At 37.8% G+C, this 22,642-nt stretch overlaps 1 protein-coding gene across 1 annotated transcript in view; it reads left to right on the plus strand.

Annotated features, from left to right (window-relative positions):
* The window catches only part of HDX (highly divergent homeobox), a 179,782-nt gene extending 177,049 nt beyond the window's left edge, over positions 1-2,733 (plus strand). The window contains exon 8 of the mRNA XM_055563295.1: positions 1,988-2,733. Within this exon, the coding sequence (XP_055419270.1) occupies positions 1,988-2,113 (126 nt within the window). The 3' untranslated portion in view covers positions 2,114-2,733. The remainder of the gene's footprint in view (positions 1-1,987) is intronic.
* The last annotated feature ends 19,909 nt before the right edge of the window (positions 2,734-22,642 follow it).

Consider the following 22,642-nt stretch of genomic DNA (forward strand, 5'->3'; position numbering starts at 1 on the left):
TTTGCCCCCATGAAACAGTCCAGGATTTGAAAATATATGATAATGTCTGACTGAATATTAGATTATCCAAACCAATAGAGATTTTTAAATAAAAATAATGTTGTCAGCACTGTACTAAGTCATTAGTTATGATCTTTTTTCCCTTGATAATTCACTATGTGATTATATTCTATTTGGAAATGTTATAATCTCTTGGGAAGAATGGCAGTAGGTCACACTCTGACTGGTAGAGAACCAGGAGTGAAGCAAGTTCATTGTGTTCACTTTAGTCTATGAAAAAGACAGTTCTAGCAACTGACAAAATCTGAAGATTTGTTCAGGGTGCCAGTGTTGCAATCCAGAAAGATATCGAAAAGGAATATTTTTAAATGGACCCCATGCATTAGTAGTGCCTCGTTCTGCCCCAGATATTAAAGTTTTCCTATTTCATACTGTACTGATTTTGTCAGGCAACTACATTAAATGCAATGACAAAGAAATACATAGTAGTGTTCTTTGATTTGAAGGTCTCCCCGCTACAATTTGAATGTCGTTAAGTCTACTCACCTATATGACTCTCCAGTATGCTAGGCTTTGTTCATTGGAACACTTTGCCCTCTTTAATATGGCTTCTTTGCACTTGCAAAGTGAAATAAATCCAGTGATGTATTTCTCATAAACTATGATCAACCATTGTCAGCAAAGGCTTTGTTGAACTATACTGGGTTAGTGGTAAACAACTGACCTAGAAGAAAATGGTTCTGTGCTCTATTACTGCAACCTAGAAACCTTAGAAAGCATGTAGCACCTTTAGGTGACTGCTTTGTAAACAGTACTCTCAATTTCACCAAGAAGTTCATGAACCATTTAATAGCAGAAAATAAATAAATTTTTGTACAGACAGGAGTTAGCCTTTCCTTTTGCAGCCTGACAGAAAGTTCTAATCTTACCTCTTTTCTCTAAAACAAAAAACTATAGGATTTACAACTGTCACTTCTTTTAATAAAGAGAATAGGAGAGTACTGTCTTATTTCAACAGTGGATTTAACGTGTTCTCTAACATGCCCTGTCTTTCTGTTCATTATTTGGGTAGAAGCAAACCTGCACTGGGTCTTTTTTTTTACTATTGCACCCAAAGCTAACACTACAACTAATGTTGTCTAAAAATTGTCAAAATACATTACATTATTTTTAGTATTGGGAGCAGCAAGTCATTCATTTAGTTTGCCATTTCTGATGGTCAAATGCACATCAGCACTGCCAGCCAGATAAAACTTGATTATTTATTTCTCTAGTATGAATGCATGTTCTGCAACTCCAGATGGAACAATTACACCATGACAAAACTTAGTTCATGGCTCTTCCCTTATCCTAATTACTCCAAAAGAGAGATGAGCAGTCCTCTAGAAACATCATTACACAGCCAAATTCACTGGTTCAGCAGAGCCTTTGTGAATGCTTGACCATAGCCTAAGGAAAGAAAAAAAAAATCACTTGGACTTTTAAAATGCTAAAATTTTATCTAAAATAGAATAGCTGAACTTTTCCCCTAATTGCTTAATTATTTCTCCCACTGAAGTTCAAAACAGTCTTGTGAGCTGTGTTTTAGTGTGATGGACAGTATAACCGGGCAGGGGTATTTTAATAAGTTATATATAATTTTAAAGTCCTCTAGCAGTGATCACTGAACAATCAAAACTGGTATGAAAATCACTTATCTCAGACACTTCAGAGCATTTGGTTCAGAGTAGTTGCTCATTTCTCTCCTTACTCCCTGTTTGTAGGTTGCACTCTACATAATCCACACTCTCAAGATCTAATATTTTATTACTTCCTTAATAGTATATGATGAGTTTTTCTCTTAGAAAAGATGTTGTATAAAGTTCTGAGAGAGAAATGCTCCTTTCTTTAAATCTGTAAGAATAAATCAATGTGAAAGGACCACAACTATAAAGTTGGAAAGATATATCCAAATACTAATTCAAAACAATTGATTTTTCTGACTTAGGCATTGCTGTCAGATTTACCTCCTGAATTAGAAGAGATGGATTTCAATCATGCCTCGCCGGAGCCTGATGATACCTCATTCAGTGTGTCTTCTTTATCAGAGAAAAATGCCTCAGACAGTTTGTGATTGGGGTGGGGGAGGGATATATGATACAGCCTTTTGGCTACCCAACAGGTATGCATTTCAAGATAGTTGCATCGTGCTGCCCCAAAATTCTTCAGTTGGAAAAATATATTGTTGAAGCAATGTATTCTGTGAAGGATGAACCAGATATAATGGCTGTGGTGCAAAATGGTACAGATGGTACAAAAAAAAGTTTGTAAAATTTAAAAGCATTGTTTGAGAGTTTTTTTCCAAACTGATGGAACTCTGGAGGAAAATGTATTTAATTTTCAGCAGTTTAGCTAGGAAATGCATAACGCCTAATTTCTGAGGGGTCTTTTTTGTTTGTTTGTTTTATAGATGAATCTTAGTTTTAGTAATAGCTTTGACCAGAGACACAAAAAGATATTTCAACATAGCTTATCAAGTTACTGAAGCTTGACTAGTCTTCTTTTTGTAACCATTACATCTTTCTTCCTCTCTCCTTTTCCTGTCATCCACATACACTTTTACTCAGGAAAGTAGGCTGAAAATTGAAAACAAAACATTAAAAACGTTTTAACCTAGATAAATCTTGGGGCTCATTTTTAAACTTCTGTGAAATTTCGACTTAAGTTAATGATTGAAAATTGAAGTGCTTGCTAGTACACAATTGCAAAATATTGACATTCTTCCATTATTAACCCAAATATTTGGGGGGAGGAGGAAGAGCATTATGGAAAAGTAATTTAACCAACATGAAGTCAAATAAATTGTTAAATGTATAGAAAAAATGTTGTAAAAGATTTATCTTAATGGGAACTCTTTATTGCTGCAAGTGACAAATATTGATAAGATTCACATTCTACTACTAAATTTGTATAACTAACTTAGATGAAATGTTACACAAGTATTATAAGTTTATCACCATCATCATAATATTTTTTCAGTTCTTAGATTTTATGAAACAGGAAGTCAAGTTAAGCCACTGAGTTTTCTTTTTTTTAATCTAGTCACTGAGCTTTGCCACCAAATTTAGCTCATTTCCATATGAGCCTTGTACAGAGTTATCAGCCCAAGGATACTACCCAAAATAATTATACCACTTTGGTTGTAAATCACAGTTCTCTGAATTTCCTGAATACTATTCTATGAGTACACTCCTAAAATGGGCATTCTACCCAGTTGTTCTATTAGTGGGTACCAGAGGGCACAACACAATTTTTTGCAGACCTTCCCTTCCAGGGTGCCAGATCACATTACCAAGACCTATAGAAGGGAAAATGCCAGTTTCTCCCTGTGCACACAATATCACATATTTGTGAGCTGGCAGTGTGGAACTGTATCATATGGTTAAATTGCTATCTATACTTAAAAGAGCTTCCTGGGTCTGGACGATCCCCTGGAGAAGGAAATGGCAATCCACTCCAGCACTCTTGCCTGGAAAATCCCATGGACGGAGGAGCCTAATAGGCTACAGTCCATGGGGTCGCAAAGAGTCAGACAGGACTGAGCGACTTCACTTTCACTTTCACTTATACTTAAAAGATTAATAAAGTAGCTAGATGGCGCTTTTGACCATCAAGTTTCTATGTCAGATATTTCATAATTTGTAAGTAAAGCCAACTTTGATCTTGGAATTCACAGATGCCAACTTATGAATACAGAAAGGCAGTCATGGATGTCTTTGACCTTGAAATGCCCCTCCACCACACACAAATAAATAAGGTTCATTGATAATCTTTCACTTTGTCAGCTATTTGTCTGATTTAGTATTTCTGCTACTCTACTATTATGGTTCTTTGTTAGCAAAAATATTTCAGTTGTTAGGTATGCTCCCTTTTAGCTGAGAGCCATATAGTTCTTTTTAAACAATGTATAGTACACCTTGTTGACAAGTCAAATTCCATTCAGAGAAAAGAGGGCTGAGTAACGGAACCTGGGATACTAAGTTTAAATTTATCAGTCACACTAATTCCCCTATGAGATAAAAAGTCCCTACTATATACAGCAAACTTAGAAAACATTTCTTAAGGTAACATGAACAAATTCAAGGCCTTCAAGTCTCTCTTAGGACTTTTTACTAGTTGTTGAGGTTATCTTTAGACTGATTTTTTCCTGCTTCATTTTAAACCCCTTATTATTTAGTTCTTGCCACAAAGTAAAAAGAGGTGATTCTCTTATACGTCTTTTAATGCTATGGATTAAACTTGTCACACCTCAGCAACTAGTCAATAAATCAAAAAATATTCATTGAACTCTTACAATAGGGACACTGGATTTCTACTCCTCAGCAAGCCATAAACTTCAGAATAAATTGTTTATTTTCACTTTTTCAGGAATATAAATAAAAATTATGGAAGTTTCAATTTTAATAGATTTAAAGATTTTTGCTAGATATGATTCCTGGAAGGAATCCTAGTCTACAACTTTGAGAGGAAGTGTAGATGATTCACTTGTCCCTGTTTAAAGTTACATTAAAAAAGAAACAGCATAAATCATAACAGTACACTTAGGAATCCTTTTGTATTGACATTTGTGCTTCAGCATTTTCTGTAGCAGGAACCAAAGGAAAAAGATTGTATCCAGAAAAACAACATTGGCAGGATGAAATTATATACCATAGATTTTGAAAAACATTCCAATGTTAAATATTAAAATCTATTATGAGGAAATGTATTTTCACATGTATAGATTGGAATGTTTTGAGACAATTCAGAGCAGAAAAGTATGTTTATGGACTGCTTTGTGAACATCTTCATGACTGGGAGGCAAAAACAACTAGTGTTTCTTTCTTTAGGGCTTTGAAACCATAATGAAGAACAACCTGTCTGAAGCTATACTATCTCTCACAAAGGCAGAGGCAAAAAATGGAGAAAAAAAAAAAAAGAAGACAACTTTCTTTTTTTCTGTTCACTACCCTTTGATGTCTGCAGTTGGATTAGGATTGTTGTTATTTAGTTGGTAAGTCGTGTCCAACTCTTTTGCGACCCCATGGACTATAGCCCAGCAGGCTCCTCTGTCCATGGGAATTCCCAGACAATAATACTGAAGTGGGTTGCCATTTCTTTCTCCAGTGGATCTTTCTGACCCAGGAGATCTTTTCAAACCCATGTCTCCAGCATTAGAAGGTTGGTTCTTTACCAATGAACCACCAGGGAAACCCTGGCTTAGGATAGCCAATTAGTTTCTAAACAGGAAATGTGTAGCTAAGAGCACTTTTCAAAGTGTGTATTTTTAAAAAAGAACCAAAAGTAACCTTTCTCATTTCAACAAAGCTAAAATTAGTCCCAAGAAAATGAGAACTGCAGTTACCCTGGAGATTAGGAAAATTAGCACATGCAAGGAAAACATTATAAGAAAATTGGCCTTTTCATGGAATTTAGGAATATTTTGTTGTAAGATCAGTTATCAACAGCATGACTTTTGTACTACCATTGAAATCTTGTGATAGAAATGTTATTGTTGAGGAAGAAAAGGCCACAGTCCAGTCACATCCTGTGCTCTGTATATTACAAAGACCTCAAAAGATGTCCAATAGGTAATTTCTCCAGACGGTAAAATTTATTTTAAGGCACTTTCACAGTCAGCAGTATGTAAGTTTGTATGAGAAAACATAAGTGGTATATTTAAAATAATTCTAGGCTCTAAGACTGACTTGGTTGCACCTTTTTAAGGAAGACAAAGTAATTAGCCCATTTCCAAGGAAGAGTTTCTTCATCTTGGCCTGATAGCTTATGATCATATTTAAGAAGAATTCTGAAAACTCCTTCCTTCCTCCATATTGCAGTGATAGTATACAAGGAATATTGCTTTTTTTTTCTTCTTACAAATATTAAATTTTCATTCCCATCCCCAAAATGCCAAATTCTGATAGATTAGCTTTTTAAGGGAGCTTTTAGTACCATTATGTCTAAATGACAAATAAAAAGGTTTATCTTTGAAGCTGGTATTATCCTTGGCAGACAGCACTGTATCATGCTCTTCACCAAGCTATGCTCTGTGATGTTAAAATGCAGGAGGCTAATAACTTGTGAGCCTACAGTCAACATACCATTGCCCCAAACAAACCTTTAATAAGAACATATTTGTGGAAGGATAAAAGAGAATAAAATGATATTTTCATGGAAACATATTTGGATTGTTCCATTAAAGTGTACTGAGTATATATTGTTTGATACTGAAATTTTATGTTGTATTAACTTGCTAATTTCTTTTAGAATCTTGTGTCCCACTTTACTGGCACTACCTCTGAAACATACTATCATGTTAAAACCATATCAGACAGTAATGTGAACTTTTTGTAGAGTTTTTATTTAAACTTTTATAGAGGCAATAAATGATTTCCAGCTAATAGAAACATCTCTTTCTTTCAATGTTTATTTTTCTACAGATAAATTTTTCCTCCCCAAGATAAAGTTCTGATAAAAAGACTAAAAAATGAAGAGAATAATAAGGTATTTGGAGGCAGAGAAAGGAGAACATGGAGTGCTCAAATGGAAATTTGGATGATTACCTAGCTGACATGTGTATCATCCTTAATTGACTTCACATAACAGAGAATTACTCCAACACCAGTGGAATAGAATGAATATTCATTAATAGACAATAAATTTGTCCATGATAGTATATTCAAATGGTAAAGCCAGCAAGTAAATAACCACAGTTTAAACAAAGAATGCTATTTTTACAACATTCAAGTGGCAATGTTTCATTGAACTTCTAGCTCTCTTTGACACTGGTTGAATATGCTTTTAATTTGGATGAAATACACCCATACATTTTTGGTTAAAGTCTTATGCCAGTTAAAACTTTTCATGTTGTTAAATGGGGGAGGGCAAGGGATGAGCTTCAAATAGCACATCAGCAGTTTTCTTTCCCAGTTGATACACTTTCAAGAATCCTTGAAGGCTCTTCAAATGACCTAAGTCTTTCTCATATCTGCAAAAAACATTGGCTTAAGGTGGTGAAATCCTTTGATTTTATAAAAATGAATGGGAATCATTACAAATATATTTAAAAAACAAGTCAATGGTTGAGTATGTCTATAAAATTGAATGATGTTTTCAAACATTTTGAGACAATTTTTTTGTGTTTCTTGTTTATATCATACTATAAAGATAATACATGTTCATTGTAGACATTTTATAAAATACAGATAAAAGAAAAGCATGGCAAAAACTATCACAATATTGTAAAGTAATTATCCTCCAATTAAAATAAATTAATTTTTAAGAAAGAACACATGCAATTCCACCCCTTAATAATAAGCATTGTTAACATATTAGTATATCTAATTCCAGTCATTTATTCTGCATATTACATACATCCAGCAATACAGGAATTATACTAATTGTACAGTTACAAGTCCTGCTTTTTTTCTTAACAATTTATTGAAAGCATTTTCCCAGGTGACCAGGGGATTTTCTGCTTTTTAATTGATACAAGAAAAAGCAAACCAGCTACTACTGAAAATGCATTTATTCTAGAGAATTAACAAGTGTCTGCTTTACATAAATATTATATACTTTTTTTTACCATAGATTTATAACAAATGATACTATTTCTTTACTTTCACGATAATAAAGTAGCTATATTTTGGATGCAAGTTACAAGGTACTTCTCCTTAATACTTCTACCAAATTAATGTTTTTATCATCTATACTAGTAATCTATTCTAAACCTGATCTGCCTCTTCAGAAATTTGTATGCAGGTCAGGAAGCAACAGTTAGAACTGGACATGAAACAACAGACTGGTTCCAAATAGGAAAAGGAGTTCGTCAAGGCTGTATATTGTCACCCTGTTTATTTAACTTATATGCTGAGTACATCATGAGAAACGCTGGACTGGAAGAAACACAAATTGGAATCAAGATTGCCGGGAGAAATATCAGTAACCTCAGATATGCAGATGAGACCACCCTTATGGCGGAAAGTGAAGAGGAACTCAAAAGCCTCTTGATGAAAGTGAAAGTGGAGAGTGAAAAAGGTGGCTTAAAGCTCAATATTCAGAAAACGAAGATCATGGCATCCGGTCCCATCACTTCATGGGAAATAGATGGGGAAACAGTGGAAAGAGTGTCAGACTTTATTTTTCTGGGCTCCAAAATGACTGCAGAATGTGACTGCAGCCATGAAATTAAAAGACGCTTACTCCTTGGAAGGAAAGTTATGACCAACCTAGATAGCATATTCAAAAGCAGAGACATTACTTTGCCAACAGAGGTTCGTCTAGTCAAGGCTATGGTTTTTCCTGTGGTCATGTATGGATGTGACAGTTGGACTGTGAAGAAGGCTGAGCACCAAAAAATTGATGCTTTTGAACTGTGGTGTTGGAGAAGACTGTAGAGAGTCCCTTGGACTGCAAGGGGATCCAACCAGTCCATTCTGAAGGAGATCAGCCCTGGGATTTCTTTGGAAGGAATGATGCTAAAGCTGAAACTCCAGTACTTTGGCCACCTGATGCGAAGAGTTGACTCATTGGAAAAGACTCTGATGCTGGGAGGGATTGGGGGTAGGAGGAGAAGGGGACGACAGAGGATGAGATGGCTGAATGGCATCACTGACTCAATGGACATGAGTCTCAGTGAACTCCAGGAGCTGGTGATGGACAGGGAGGCCTGGCGTGCTGCGATTCATGGGGTCACAAAGAGTCGGACACGACTGAGTGACTGATCTGATCTGATTCTAAACTTGAAAAATAAGATCATTTTAGGCATGAAAGGTCTCATATTGCATACACCATTATGTACTTGGAGAAATAATTTTTTTTGAAGTCAGTTAGATTGTAATTCCAATTATTCTCTAAAGAATAAGACTGTTTCTTTTTATTATATTGTTCTGTTTCAACCAGTTTGGGAAATTTGGAAAATGCTACCAATTCTGGATCTTTTTGTGAAATAATCAATATTTATATATCTATTTTATCACATAATACGATGTATACAAATATGAAGACTATCATAATCAAGTACTTACTCTTGTTAGCTTAAATCAGATAGCTCAGAGTTCTGAGACACAGGTCACAGGTTTGATCTCCATTCAGATGAGTCAGTTTATACAAAAGGGAATTTACATTCCCACCAACAGTGCAAGAGGGTTCCCTTTTCTCCACATCCTCTCCAGTATTTATTGTTTGTAGTTTTGTTTTTTTGTTTTTTTGTGGGTGTGTGTGTGTTTTTTTTTTTCCCCTCATAATGGCCATTCCAATTGGTGTGAGGTGATATCTCATTGTAGTTTTGATTTGCATTTCTCTAATAATGAGCAATAGTGAGCATCTTTTCATGTGCTTATTGGCCATCAGTATGTCTTCTTTGGAGAAATATCTATTTAGGCCTTCTGTCTTTTTTTTGATTGGAGTATTTGTTTTTCTGATATTGAGCTGTATGAGTTGCTTATATATTTTGGAGATTAATCCTTTGTCAGTTGCTTCACTTGCAATTATTGTTTCCCATTCTGATGGTTGTTTTTTAATCTTATTTATTGTTTCATTTGCTGTACAAAGCTTTTAAGGTAAATTAGGTCCCACTTGTTTGTTTTTGTTTTTATTTCCATTGCTCTAGGAGGTGGATCAAAGAGGAACTTTCTGTGATTTATGTCCAAGAGTATACTGCCTATGTTGTCCTCTAAGAGTTTTATAGTTTATGTCATTTGTGATTCCTGCCTCCTTTGTCAAAGATAACATATCCATGGGTACATGTGTTTCTTTCTGGGCTTTCTGTCTTGTTCCATTGGTCTGTATTTCTGGTTTTGTGACAGTATCAAACTGTCTTCATGACTACAGCTTTGTAGTATAATCTAAAGTCAGGAAGGTTGATTCCAGCAGCTGTTTTTCCTTCTTAAGATTGCTTTGGCTATTTAGGGTTCCTTGATTACCCATAAAAATTGTGAATCTTTTTGTTCTAGTTCTGTAAAAATGCCATTGGTAGTTTGATAGAGATTGCATTGAATTTTTGCAATATTGATTCCTCCAATCCAATAACATGATATATCTCTCCATCTGTTTGTGTCATCTGTGATTTCTTTCATCTATGTCTTATAGTTTTCTGTATATACAGGTCTTTGACTCTTTGGGTAAGTTTATAATAGGTATTTTATTCTTTTTGTTGCAATGGTGAATGAGATTTTTTCAATTACTTTTTCTGAGTTTTCACGGTTAGTGTATAAGAAGGTAAGGAAGTTCTGTGTATTAATTTTATATTCTGTGACTTTACTAAATTGAATGATTAATTCTAGTGATTTTATGGTGGCATCTTTAGGGCTTTCTATATATAGTTTCATGTCATCTGCAAACAGTGAGAGTTTTACTTCTTTTCCAATCTGGTTTCCGTTTATTTCTTTGCTGTGGTTATGACTTCCAAACGTATATTGAATAATTGTGTGAACCCTTGTATTGTTGCTGATCTTGGAAGAAATACTTTCAGTTTTTCACCATTGAGAATAATGTTTTCTGTGGGCTTGCTAGATATAGCTATATTATGGTGAGGTAGGTTCTTTCTATACTACTTTTCTGGAGAGTTTTCTATCATAAATTGCTGTTGAATTTTGTTGAAGCTTTCTCTGCATCTATTGAGATATTCATATGGTTTTTATTTTTCAATTTGTTAATATGATGTATCACATTGATTGCTTGCATATATTGAAGAATCCTGGCATCCCTGGGATAAACCCCACTTGTTCATGCTGTATGATCTTTTAATGTGTTATTGAATTCTGTGTGCTAGAATTTTGCTAAGGATTTTTAAATCTATCAATATCACATCAGTGATATTGGCCTGTAATTTTGTGTGTGTGTGATGTCTTTGTCTGGTTTTGGTGTCAGGGTAATTGTGGTCTCAAGTGAAAGAAGAGAGTGAAAAAGTTGGCCTAAAGCTCAACATTCAGAAAACGAAGATCATGGCATCCAGTCCCTCTCTTCATGGCAAATATATGGGAAAACAGTGGAAATACTGGCTGACTTTATTTTTCTGGGCTCCAAAATCACTGCAGATGGTAATTGCAGCCATGAAATTAAAAGATGCTTACTCCCTGGAAAGAAAGTTATGACTAACTTAGACAGAAAATTAAAAAGCAGGGACATTACTTTGCCAACAAAGGTCTGTCTAGTCAAGGCTATGGTTTTTCCAGTGGTCATGTATGGATATGAGTTGGACTATAAAGAAAGCTGAGTGCTGAAGAATTGATGCTTTTGAACTGTGGTGTTGGAGAAGACTCTTGAGAGTCCCTTGGACTGCAAGGAGATCCAACCAGTCCATCCTAAAGGAGATCAGTCCTGGGTGTTCATTGGAGGGACTGATGTTGAAGCTGAAATTCCAATACATTGGCCACCTTATGCAAACATCTGACTCATTGGAAAAGACTCTGATGCTGGGAGGGATTGGGGGCAGGAGGAGAAGGGGACGACAGAGGATGAGATGGTTGGCTAACATCACCGATGCAATGAGCCTACACAAACTATAGGAGATGGGGAGGGAGAGGGAGGTCTGGAGTGCTGCAGTTCATGGAATTGCAAAGAGTTCGACATGACCGGGTGACAAATAACAAAAACATTGTTTCTGTTATTTCTTTTTTCTGTATTTCTGCTCTGATATTTATGATTTCATCTCTTTCTCTAATTTTGGTAGTTTTTGTTCTCTTGCCTTAGATATAAGGTTCACTTCAGGTCACTCACTCAGTCGTGTCCGACTCTTTGTGACCCCATGAGTCGCAGCACGCCAGGCCTCCATGTCCATTACCAACTCCCGGAGTTCACTCAAACTCATATCCATCGTGTCAGTGAGGCCATCCAGCCATCTCATCCTTTGTCATCCCCTTCTCCTCCTGCCCCCAATCCCTCCAAACATCAGAGACTTATCCAATGAGTCAACTCTTCGCATCAGGTGGCCAAAGTATTAGAGCTAAAGCTTCAGCATCAGTCCTTCCAATGAACACCCAGGACTGATCTCCTTTAGGATGGACTGGTTGGTTCTCCTTGCAGACCAAGGGACTCTCAAGAGTCTTCTCCAACACCAGAGTTCAAAAGCATCAATTCTTTGGTGCTCAGCTTTCTTCACAGTCCAACTCTCACATTCATACATGACCACTGGACAAACCATAGCCTTGACTAGATGGACTTTTTTTCGCAAAGTAATGTCTCTGCTTTTGAATATGCTATCTAGGTTGGTCATAACTTTCCTTCCAAGGAGTAAGCGTCTTTTAATTTCATGGCTACAATCACAATCTGAAGTAATTTTGGAGCCCCCCAAAATAAAGTCTTACACTATTTCCAATGTTTCCCAATCTATTTGGCATGAAGTGATGGGACCAGATGCCATGATCTTAGTTTTCTGAATGTTGAGCTTTGAGTCAACTTTTTCACTCTCCTCTATCACTTTCATCAAGAGGCTTTTTAGTTCCCCTTCACTTTCTGCCATGAGGGTGGTGTCATCTGCATATCTGAGGTTATTGATATTTCTCCTGGCAATCTTGATTTCAGCTTGTGCTTCTTCCAGCCCAGCTTTTCTCATGATGTACTCTGCATATAAATTAAAAACGCAGGGTGACAATAAACAGCCTTGACGTACTCCTTCTCCTATTTGGAACCAGTCTGTTGTTTCATGTCCAGTTCTAACTGTTGCTTTCTGACATGCATATAGATTTCTCAAGAGGCAGGTCAGGTGGTCTGGTATTGTCATCCCTTGAAGAACTTTCCATAGATTATTGTGATCCACACAGTCAAAGGATTTGGCATAGTCAATAAAGCAGAAGTAGATGTTTTTCTGGAACTCTCTTGCTTTTTTGATGATCCAACAGATGTTGGAAATTTGATCTCTCGTTCCTCTGCCTTTTCTAAAACCAGCTTGAACATCAGGAAGTTCACGGTTCACCTATTGCTGAAGCCTGGCTTGGAGAATTTTGAGCATTACTTTACTAGAGTGTGAGATGAGTACTATTGTGCGGTAGTTTGAGTGTTCTTTGGCATTGCCTTTCTTTGGGATTGGAATGAAAACTGGTATAAGATTAGGTTGTTTATTTGCTGTTTTCCTATTTCTTGGGGGTAGACTTGTGTTGTTAAAAACTTCCCTCTTAGTACTGTTTTTACTGCATCCCATAGGCTTTAAGTTGTCATGTTTTCATTGTAATTTTTCTGGGTATCATTTTATTAATATTATTTCTTTGATTTCTTCATGACCTCTTGGTTATTTAGAATCAAATTGTTTTGCCTTCAACTACTTGTGTTTTTTTACATTTTTTTTCTTCCTGTGATTGATATCTGATTTTACAGCATTGTGGTAATAAAAACGCGCTTCATACAATATCAATTTTCGCAGGTTTACTAAGGCTTGATTTGTGACCCAGCATGTGATCTATCTTGGAGAATGTGCCATGTGGATTTGAGAAAAAGTTAATTCTATTGCTTTTGGATGAAATGTCCTGTAAATATCAATTAAGTACTTCTGATCTGCTGAGTTATTTAAGACTTGTGTTTCATTATAAGTTTTCTGTCTGGATGATGTGTCCATTGATGTGAGTGGGGTGTTACAATCCCCCACTATTATTGTGTTACTGTTGATTTCCTCTATTATAATTGTTAGCATTTACCTTATGTATTGAGGTGCTCCTATGTTGGGATAAATAAAAGCAAGGAGAGACAAGAAAGTCTTTCTAAGTGATCAGTGCAAAGAAATAAAGGAAAACAATGGAATGGGAAAGACTACAGCACACTCCAAGAAAACTAGAGATACCAAGGGAGCATTTCATGCAAAGATGGGCACAATAAAAGACAGAAACAGTATAAATCTAACAGAAGCAGAAGATACAAACAAGAGGTGGCAAGAATACACAGAAGAACTATACAAAAAAAGATATTCATGACCCAGATAACCATGATGATGTGATCACTCACCTAGAGTCAGACATCCTGGAGTGTGAAGTCAAGTGGGCCTTAAGAAGCATTGCTACAAACAAAGCTAGTGGAGGTGATGAAATTCCAGTTGAGCTATTTCAGATCCTAAAAGATGCAGCTGCTAAAGTGCTGAACTCAATATGCCAGCAAATTTGGAAAACACAGCAGTGGCCACAGGACTGGAAAAGGTCAGTTTTCATTCTAATCCCAATGTTAGACAATGCCGAAGAATGTTCAAACTACTGTACAACTGCACTCATCTCACATGCCAGCAAAGTAATGCTCAAAATTCTCCAAGCTAGGCTTCAACAGCACATGAATCGAGATTTTCTGACGTTCAAGCTGGATATAGAAAAGTCAGAGGAACCAGAGATCAAATTGCCAACATCTGTTGGATAATATAAAAAGCAAGAGAATTCCAGGAAATAACCTACTTTTGCTTCATTGACAACATGAAAGCCTTTGACTATGTGGATCACAATGAATTGTGGAAAATTATTAAAGAGATCAGAATATCAGACCGCCTTATCTGCCTCCTGAGAAATCTGTATGCAGGTCAAGAAGCAAGAGTTAGAAACTGACATGGAATGATGGACTGGTTCAAAATTGGGAAACGAGTATGCCAAGGCTGTATATTGTCACCCTGCTTATTTAACTTATATGCAGAATACATCATGAGAAACGCTGGGCTGGAAGAAGGACAAGCTGGAATCAAGATAGCAGGGAGAAATATCAATAACCTCAGATAGGCAGATGACACCACCCTTACAGCATAAAGCAAAGAGGAACTAAAGAGCCTCTTGATGAAAGTGAAAGAAGAGAGTGAAAAAGCTGGCTTAAAACACAATATTAAAAAAGAAAAAAAAGATCATGCCTTCCAGTCCAATCACTTCATGCAAATACATGGGAAAACAATGGAAAAATTGACAGACTTTATTTTCTTGGGCTCCAAAATCACTGCATATTGTGACTGCTGCCATGAAATTAAAATACACTTGCTCCTCAGAAGAAAGGTTATGACCAACCTAGGCAGCATTTTAAAAAGAAGAGAGACATTACTTTGCAAACAAAGTTCTGTTTAGTGAAAGCCACAGTTTTTCCAGCAGTCATGTATGGATGTGAGAGTTGAACCATACAGAAAGCTGAGTGCTAAAGCATTCATGCTTTTGAATTGTGATGTTGGAGAAGACACTTGAGAGTCCCGTGGACTTCAAGGATGTCAATCCAGTCAATCCAAAAGAAAAAAGTCCTGAATATTCATTGAAAGGACAGATGCTGAAGCTGAAACTCCAATACTTTGGTCACCTGATGCAAAGAACTGACTCCTTGGAAAAAAACCTGATGCTGGGAAAGATTGAAGGCAGGAAGAGAAGGGGACAACAGGATGAGATGGTTGGATTGCATTACTGTCTCCATTGACATGAGTTTGAGCAAGCTCCAGGAATTGGTGATGGAGAGATAAGCCTGTCATGCTGCAGTCCATGAAGTTGCAGAGTTGGACATGACTGAGCAACTGAACTGAACTGAACTTATGTGGGTGCAAATATATTTACAATTATTATATCTTCTTTTCAGATTGATTCCTTGATCATTGTGTAGTCTCTTTCCTATCTCTTTTAATCAGTTCATTTCAGTCGCTCAGTTGTGTCCGGCTCTTTGTGACCCCATGAATTGCAGCACGCCAGGTCTCCCTGTCCATCAACAACTCTTGGAGTTCACCCAAACTCATGTCTATTGAGTCGGTGATGCCATCCAACCATTTCATCTTCTGTTGTCCCCTTCTCCTCCTGCCCTCAATGATTCCCAGCATCAGGGTCTTTTCAAATGAGTTGGTTCTTCGCATGAGGTGGCCAAAGTATTGGAATTTCAGCTTCAGTGTCAGTCCTTCTGAAAGGTTGTTGCTGAACTACAAAAGATGCCAGGATTCTTGGCCTCCAGAGGAGAAGAATTCAATCTGGGGCCAGAGACAAGGCTTGATCACTCAGAACTTTTGTGTAATAGAGTTTTATTAAAGTATAAAAGGGATAGAGAAAGCTGCAGACATCAGAAGGGAGTAGAAATGTTAGCAATGGAATTATATACTCTCCAATTAATTATTACAATGAATCAGAAGAATGTCCTGAGGTTACAACGATCTTAATAGATGCACTCCTACAATACACATTTTAAGATAACGGGATTAGCCAGAAGGCCCTAAGGAAGGAGACAAATCCTTAGTACAGAGTTCAAACTGAGTTGTTACTTGTGTAATCATTGGTTCCAGGTTTAAAGATAAAAACAGTTTATGTGACTAAGACTAAAGAATATAGAGGGAAAAAACGTTTGTCCTTTCCTCCTCCTTGAGAATTCCAGACCCCTATCTCCTTGGGGACCCCGGGACTTCTTATCAATGTACCTAGGAATTGACTCTCTCACTTCCAATGAACACCCAGGACTGATTTTAGGATGGACTGGTTTGATCTCCTTGTAGTCCAAGGGACTCTCCAGAGTCTTCTCCAACACCACAGTTCAAAAGCATCAATTCTTCTGCACTCAGCTTTCTTTATAGTCCAACTCTCACATCCATACGTGACTACTGGAAAAACCATAGCCTTGACTAGATGGACCTTTGTTGACAAAGTAATGTCTCTGCTTTTTAATATGCTATCTAAGTTGGTAACAACTTTCCTGCCGAGGAGTAAGAGTCTTTTAATTTCATGGTTGCAATCACCGTTTGCATTGATTTTGGAGCCCCCCAATATAAAGTCAACTGCTGTTTCCACTGTTTCCCCATCTATTTCCCATGAAGTTATGGGACTGGATGCCATGATCTTATTTTATGAGTGTTGAGCTTTAAGTCAACTTTTTCACTCTCCTCTTTCAATTTCATCAAGAGGCTCTTTAGTTCTTCTTCACTTTCTGCCATAAGGATGGTGTCATCTGCATATCTGAGGTTATTGATATTTTTCCCAGCAATCTTGATTCCAGCTTGTGCTTCTTCCAACCCAGCGTTTCTCATGATGTACTCTGCGTATAAGTTAAAAAAAAACAGGGTGACAATATACAGCCTTGACATACTCCTTTTCCTATTTGGAACCAGTCTGTTTCGTGTCCAGTTCTAACTATTGCTTCCTGACCTGCATATAGGTTTCTAAGGAGGCAGGTCAGGTGGTCTGGTATTCCCATCTCTTGAAAAACTTTCCACAGTTTATTGTGATCCACACAGTCAAAGGCTTTGGCATAGTCAGTAAAGCAGAAATAGATGTTTTTCGGGAACTCTCTTGCTTTTTCCATGATCCAGCGGATGTTGGCAATTTGGTCTCTGGTTCCTCTGCCTTTTCTAAAACCAGTTTGAGCATCAGGAAGTTCACGGTTCACATATTGCTGAAGCCTGGCTTGGAGAATTTTAAGCACTACTTCACTAGCGTGTGAGATGAGTGCAACTGTGCAGTAGTTTGAGCAGTCTTTGACATTGCCTTTCTTTGGGATTGGAATGAAAACTGACCTTTTCCAGTCCTGTGACTAATGCTGAGTTTTCCATATTTGCTGACATATTGAGTGCAGCACTTTAGCAGCAGCATATTTTAGAATTTGAAATAGCTCAACTGGAATTCCATCACCTCTGCTAGCTTTGTTTGTAGTGATGCTTTCTAAGGCCCACTTGACTTCACATTCCAGGTTGTCTGGCTCTAGGTGAGTGATCACACCATCGTGATTATCTGGGTCATGAAGATCTTTTTTGTACAGTTCTTCTGTGTATTCTTGCCACCTCTTCTTAATATCTTCTGCTTCTGTTAGATTTATACTGTTTCGGTCCTTTATTGAGCCCATCTTTGCATGGAATGTTCCCTTGGTATCTCTAATTTTCTTTAAGAGATCTCTTAGTCTTTCCCATTCTATTGTATTCCTCTATTTCTTTACATTGATCACTGAGGAAGGCTTTCTTATCTCTTTTAATAGTCTTTTTTTTTTTTTTTTTTAGTTTATTTTATCTGATATTAGTATTGCTATTCCCGCTTTTTTTGGATTTCCACTTACATAGAACATCTCTTCCCAGCTCCTCACTTTTAGTCTGTATCTTTCCTTAGGATTCATGTGTGTATCTTGTAGATAGGATAGCTTGTTGCTGTTGTTTTCATTCACTAAGTCATGTCTGACTCCTTGTGACCCCATGGACTATAACCTGCCAGGCTTTCTGTCCATGGGATATCCCAGGCAAGAGTACTGGCATGGGTTGCTATTTCCTTCTCCAGGTGATTTTCCTAATCTAGAACTCGAACCCACATTTCCTGCATTGGCAAGTGAATTCTGTACCACAGAGCCACCAGGGAAGCTCAGATAGTGTATATTAGGATCTTGATTTTGTATCCATTCAACCAGTCTGTCTTTTGTTGGAGCATTTAAACCATTTACATTTTAGGTAATTATTGATATGTCTGATCACCTTACCTTTTACTTTATTATTTTGGGGGATTTTTTGATAGGTCTTTTCTTTCTCTTGTAATTCTTATCTAGAGAAGTTTCTTTGAGATTTGTTTTAAAGCTGGTTAGAAGTGAAATGAAGTGAAGTGAAGTCGCTCAGTCGTGTCAGACTCTTTGTGACCCCATGGACTGTAGCCTACCACGCTCTTCCATCTATGGGATTTTCCAGGCAAGAATACTGAAGTGGGTTGCCATTTCCTTCTCCAGGAGATCTTCCCAACCCAAGGATTGAACCCGGGTCTCCCGCATTATAGGCAGATGCTTTACTGTCTGAGCCAGCAGGGAAGTGAGATTAAAGCTGGTTTGATGGTGCTTAATTCTCTTACCTTTTGCTTATGTATAAAGCTTTTGATTTCTCCACTGAATCTAAATGAGATCTTTGTTTGGTAGAGTAATCTTGATTGTAGGTTTTTTTTTTCCTTTCATCACTTTAAGTATATCCTACCATTCCTTCTTGGCCTATGGAGTTTCAGCTGAAAGATCAACTGTTAAACTTATAGGGATCCCCTTGCATGCTATTTGTTGCTTTTTCCTTGCTTCTTTTCATACGTGTTCTTTGTGTTTATTTTTTGTTGGTTCAATTAGTATGTGTCTTGTCATGTTTCTCTTTTGGTTTATTATGTATGGGAATATGGGATTCCCGGATTTCGATGGATATTTCCTTTCCCATGTTAGCGATATTTTTTACTATAATCTTCTCAAATATTTTCTCATACCTTTTCTTTTTCTCTTTTTCTTCTGTGACCCCTAAAATTCAAATATTGGTATGCTTAGTGACCCAGAGGTCTCTGAGGCTGTCCTCATTTTTTTCTTGCTTTTTCTTTATTCTACTCTGCTTCAGTTATTTGCACCATTCTATCTTCCATTCGTTTGCCTCAGTTATTCTGCTACTGGTTCCCTCTATTGTATTTTTTATTTCAGTTATTATGTTGTTCATTGCTGAATGTCTATTTTTTATTTCTTCTAGGTCCTTGTTAAACACTTCTTTTATCTTCTCAGTCTCTGCCTCCTTTCTGTTTATCTGTACCTGTATTATTTTGGATCATCTTTACTGTCATTACTCTGAATTTTTTTTTTTTTTTCCAGGTAAACTGCTTATCCCCTCTACATTTGTTTGTTCTGGTGTGTTTTTACTAGGCTTCTTTATCTGTTGTATGCTTCTCTTCTTATTCATTTTGTTTAATTTACTGTGTTTAGGGTCTCCTTTGTGCAGGCTGAAGATCATAGTTCGTCTGAAGTTGTGAAGTCTGCCCCCAGTGGGTGGATTTGGATCAGTGGCTTGTAAAGGTTTCCTGGTGGGGTGGATTTGTGTCTGTGTTCTGTTGGGTGGAGCTGGATCTTGTCTCTCAGTGTTGCATCCAAAGGCATGTTTTGGCATATCTGTGAACTTAGTATTGTCGAGACCAGCTCGACAAGCAGGGTTTCCAAAAGTACGATACGGTGAGAGAATGAGAAACGAGACACAAGAATTCAGAGTAAAGCAAGGATCAGGGGACCAACACCACTCCAAGGTGAAGGTGCCAAAACTAACTCCAAGCCAGCTTTATTATACTTTCAGCCGTGAATGAAAGAATATGCTGGGAGTTAAACTATAACTCATGTGGCCTTCAGGGCCAAAGAACAAAATGATCATTAACCATTGAGTAATTAGGAAACAGTAATCAATAACAAATCAGTAACTAAGACTAATATTCTTATCTATAGATTTTCCACCAGATACGTAAAACATGTGACTCTGAGACGCCAGTTGAGAAACAGTCTAGGGTCGGTTTTCAGACCCCAGGATCATATCTTGTTTTCAAGATTATGAAATGTTCCCTCTGGACTTGTTCCAAGAGTCTCATGCCTTATAGCATCCAGTTTATCAATAATTATAAATTTCTCTTGTGGCCCTTGCTGGGGCCTTCTTTTCTCTTATTCTTCCTGTCTCCTACAAGTATGACTTTGAGTCACCTGTCTGCTAATGGGTAGAGTCATGTTCCTATTTTGTTAATTGGTGTGAGGCATCTGGCACTGGAGTTTGCTGGCTGTTGGATGGGGCCAGGTCTTGTTGAGATGAAGGCCTTTGGGAGAGCTCTCTCTCTGATTAGTGTTTGCTGGAGCACCAAGACTCTACAAGCCACACAGCACAGAAGAAAAAGAGAAAGAAAGAAAAAAAAATTAAACAAGCATACAAACAAAAAATGGATAGACCAAATCCCAAGACAAATGGTAAAAGCAGCACTAAACAGACAAGAATACCCTAAGAATCTCAGTCACAAAAAGGAAAGAAGAGGGAAAAAGAGAAAAAATAATAAAAATGAACCAAAAAAAAGAGAGCAATCAACCCAGTAATCAAACCCATAAATGGAATGAATATTATAAACTATACTAGCAAAAATACTAAACCAAAACCATGGAGGGAAATGCAATACAACAAAAAGTACTGTAGAAATAGGAAAAAATAAAATAATTTTTAAATAAAAGCATTAAAACAAAGAAAAGTAAGTTTAAAAATAAAAGAATATTTTAAAAGAACAGTATGAAAAAGATAAAAAGACAAAAATATATAGATAGAGTGGTTGAAACCCACTCCAGCATTCTTGCCTGGAGAATCCCATGGACGGAGAAGCCTGGCGGGCTACAGTCCACGGGTTCACAAAGAGTCAGACATGACTGAGCAGCTTCACTCACTTAGCTTCCTCACCACACAGTGAGCTGCAGCCAATCTGCCTACTCAGGAAGTCCTCCAATATTTCTAGGATGGTCTCTGCACCTGCTGTCGCCACTGTGGTGTCAATCTAGACTCAGACATGGCCTTACTCAAGCTTGTATTATAGTGATAGTGGTAGTTACTCAGTCGTGTCAGACTCTTTGTGACCCCATGAACTGTAGCCCACCATGCTCCTCTGTCCATGGGATTTCCTAGGCAAGAATACTGGAGTGGATAGCCATTTCCTTCTCCAGGGGATTTTCCTGACCCAAAGATCGAACCCCAGTCTTCTGCATTGTAGGTGGATTCTTTACCACCCGAGCTACGAGGGAAGCCCAGTTTATATTATGCTTACTTCCAAAATCCACAATTGCCCCCAAAGTCCACAGCCTAAAGCTACTTGTGGGGATTTAATCTGCTGCTCCTGTGGCTGCATGAGAGAATTCCCTTCCTCTTCCTTGGTCACACAACCCCTGGTACTCATCTTTGGTTTTGGCCTCACCTCTGTAGACTGCCTTCTGGTGGCATCTGTTACCCAACCATTAAAAAGGAGAGAAAGCAGCAGCTTATTAGTGCTCACTTGTTCAGATGGGCAGGAAAGCGGGAGGGATATGGCAAACATAATTGGAATGTGTGAAGAGTGCCTGCAGTGGAGGAAGCCTGGGGGAAGTTGCTACAGGCTGAAGCAAGTGTGCTCTTCCAGGGGAACGGGCCCAGAGTCATGTATCTCTCAGCAGTGCTAAACTGCATCAGCTCCCAGGAAAAGTATGAGCAGTCACGTTTCCTTGCTCACAGCTTGGTGGTATCTGTGACCTCTGAAGTCAGGACCATAGCAGCGTCTTGTCTCCTGCCTATGGCACTCTTGCAGGCTTTGGCAGCAGCCAACCTGCCCACCTTTGGAATCACAGACTGCAGCTGTGGCCTGTCTTGCCTCTAGCACTTGCTAAGGTCTGCTATCTGCCATCTGCAAGCAAGCCAGAGTTAGAGGGTCCCCTCAGCAATGATCTCTTGCCTCTCTGACTGGCCCAAACTTTTCTCTGGACTCCATCAGCTGTGTCAAACTAGTCCCTTAAGAGTATCTTCATGGCAGCAACCCTAGTCCTCTCCCTGGCTTCTGACCTCTGAAGCTTGAGCCTCAGTACCCAGCCCTTACTTGCCACAGTTGGTGTGTAAACATGCATCTCAGGCTGGGAAGTGCTGGTTGTTACTGATATCTGTAGTGAATTCTCTCTGTTTTGCCTTTCATTCACCTGTTGCTCTGCTCCACTTTGAAGTTTTGAAGTTCTCCCTGTCCCTGCCCTTGAGGGTGTTTCCACGTATGTTGAAACTTTTCCTCCTTCACAGCTCCCTCCAGAGGCACAGGTCTCTTCTCAATTCCTCTGTCCTTTTTTTCCTATATATTTTGTCCTACCCCATTATGTAGAGATTAACATACATTTTTGGAAGTCTGAGGTCTTCTGCCAACGTTCAGTAGGTGTTCTGCAAGAGCTGTTGCACATGCAGATGTATTTTTTGTGTATTTGTGGGGAAGAAGAT

Source organism: Bubalus kerabau, chromosome X (assembly GCF_029407905.1).
Source record: "Bubalus kerabau isolate K-KA32 ecotype Philippines breed swamp buffalo chromosome X, PCC_UOA_SB_1v2, whole genome shotgun sequence".
NCBI lineage: Eukaryota > Metazoa > Chordata > Mammalia > Artiodactyla > Bovidae > Bubalus > Bubalus kerabau.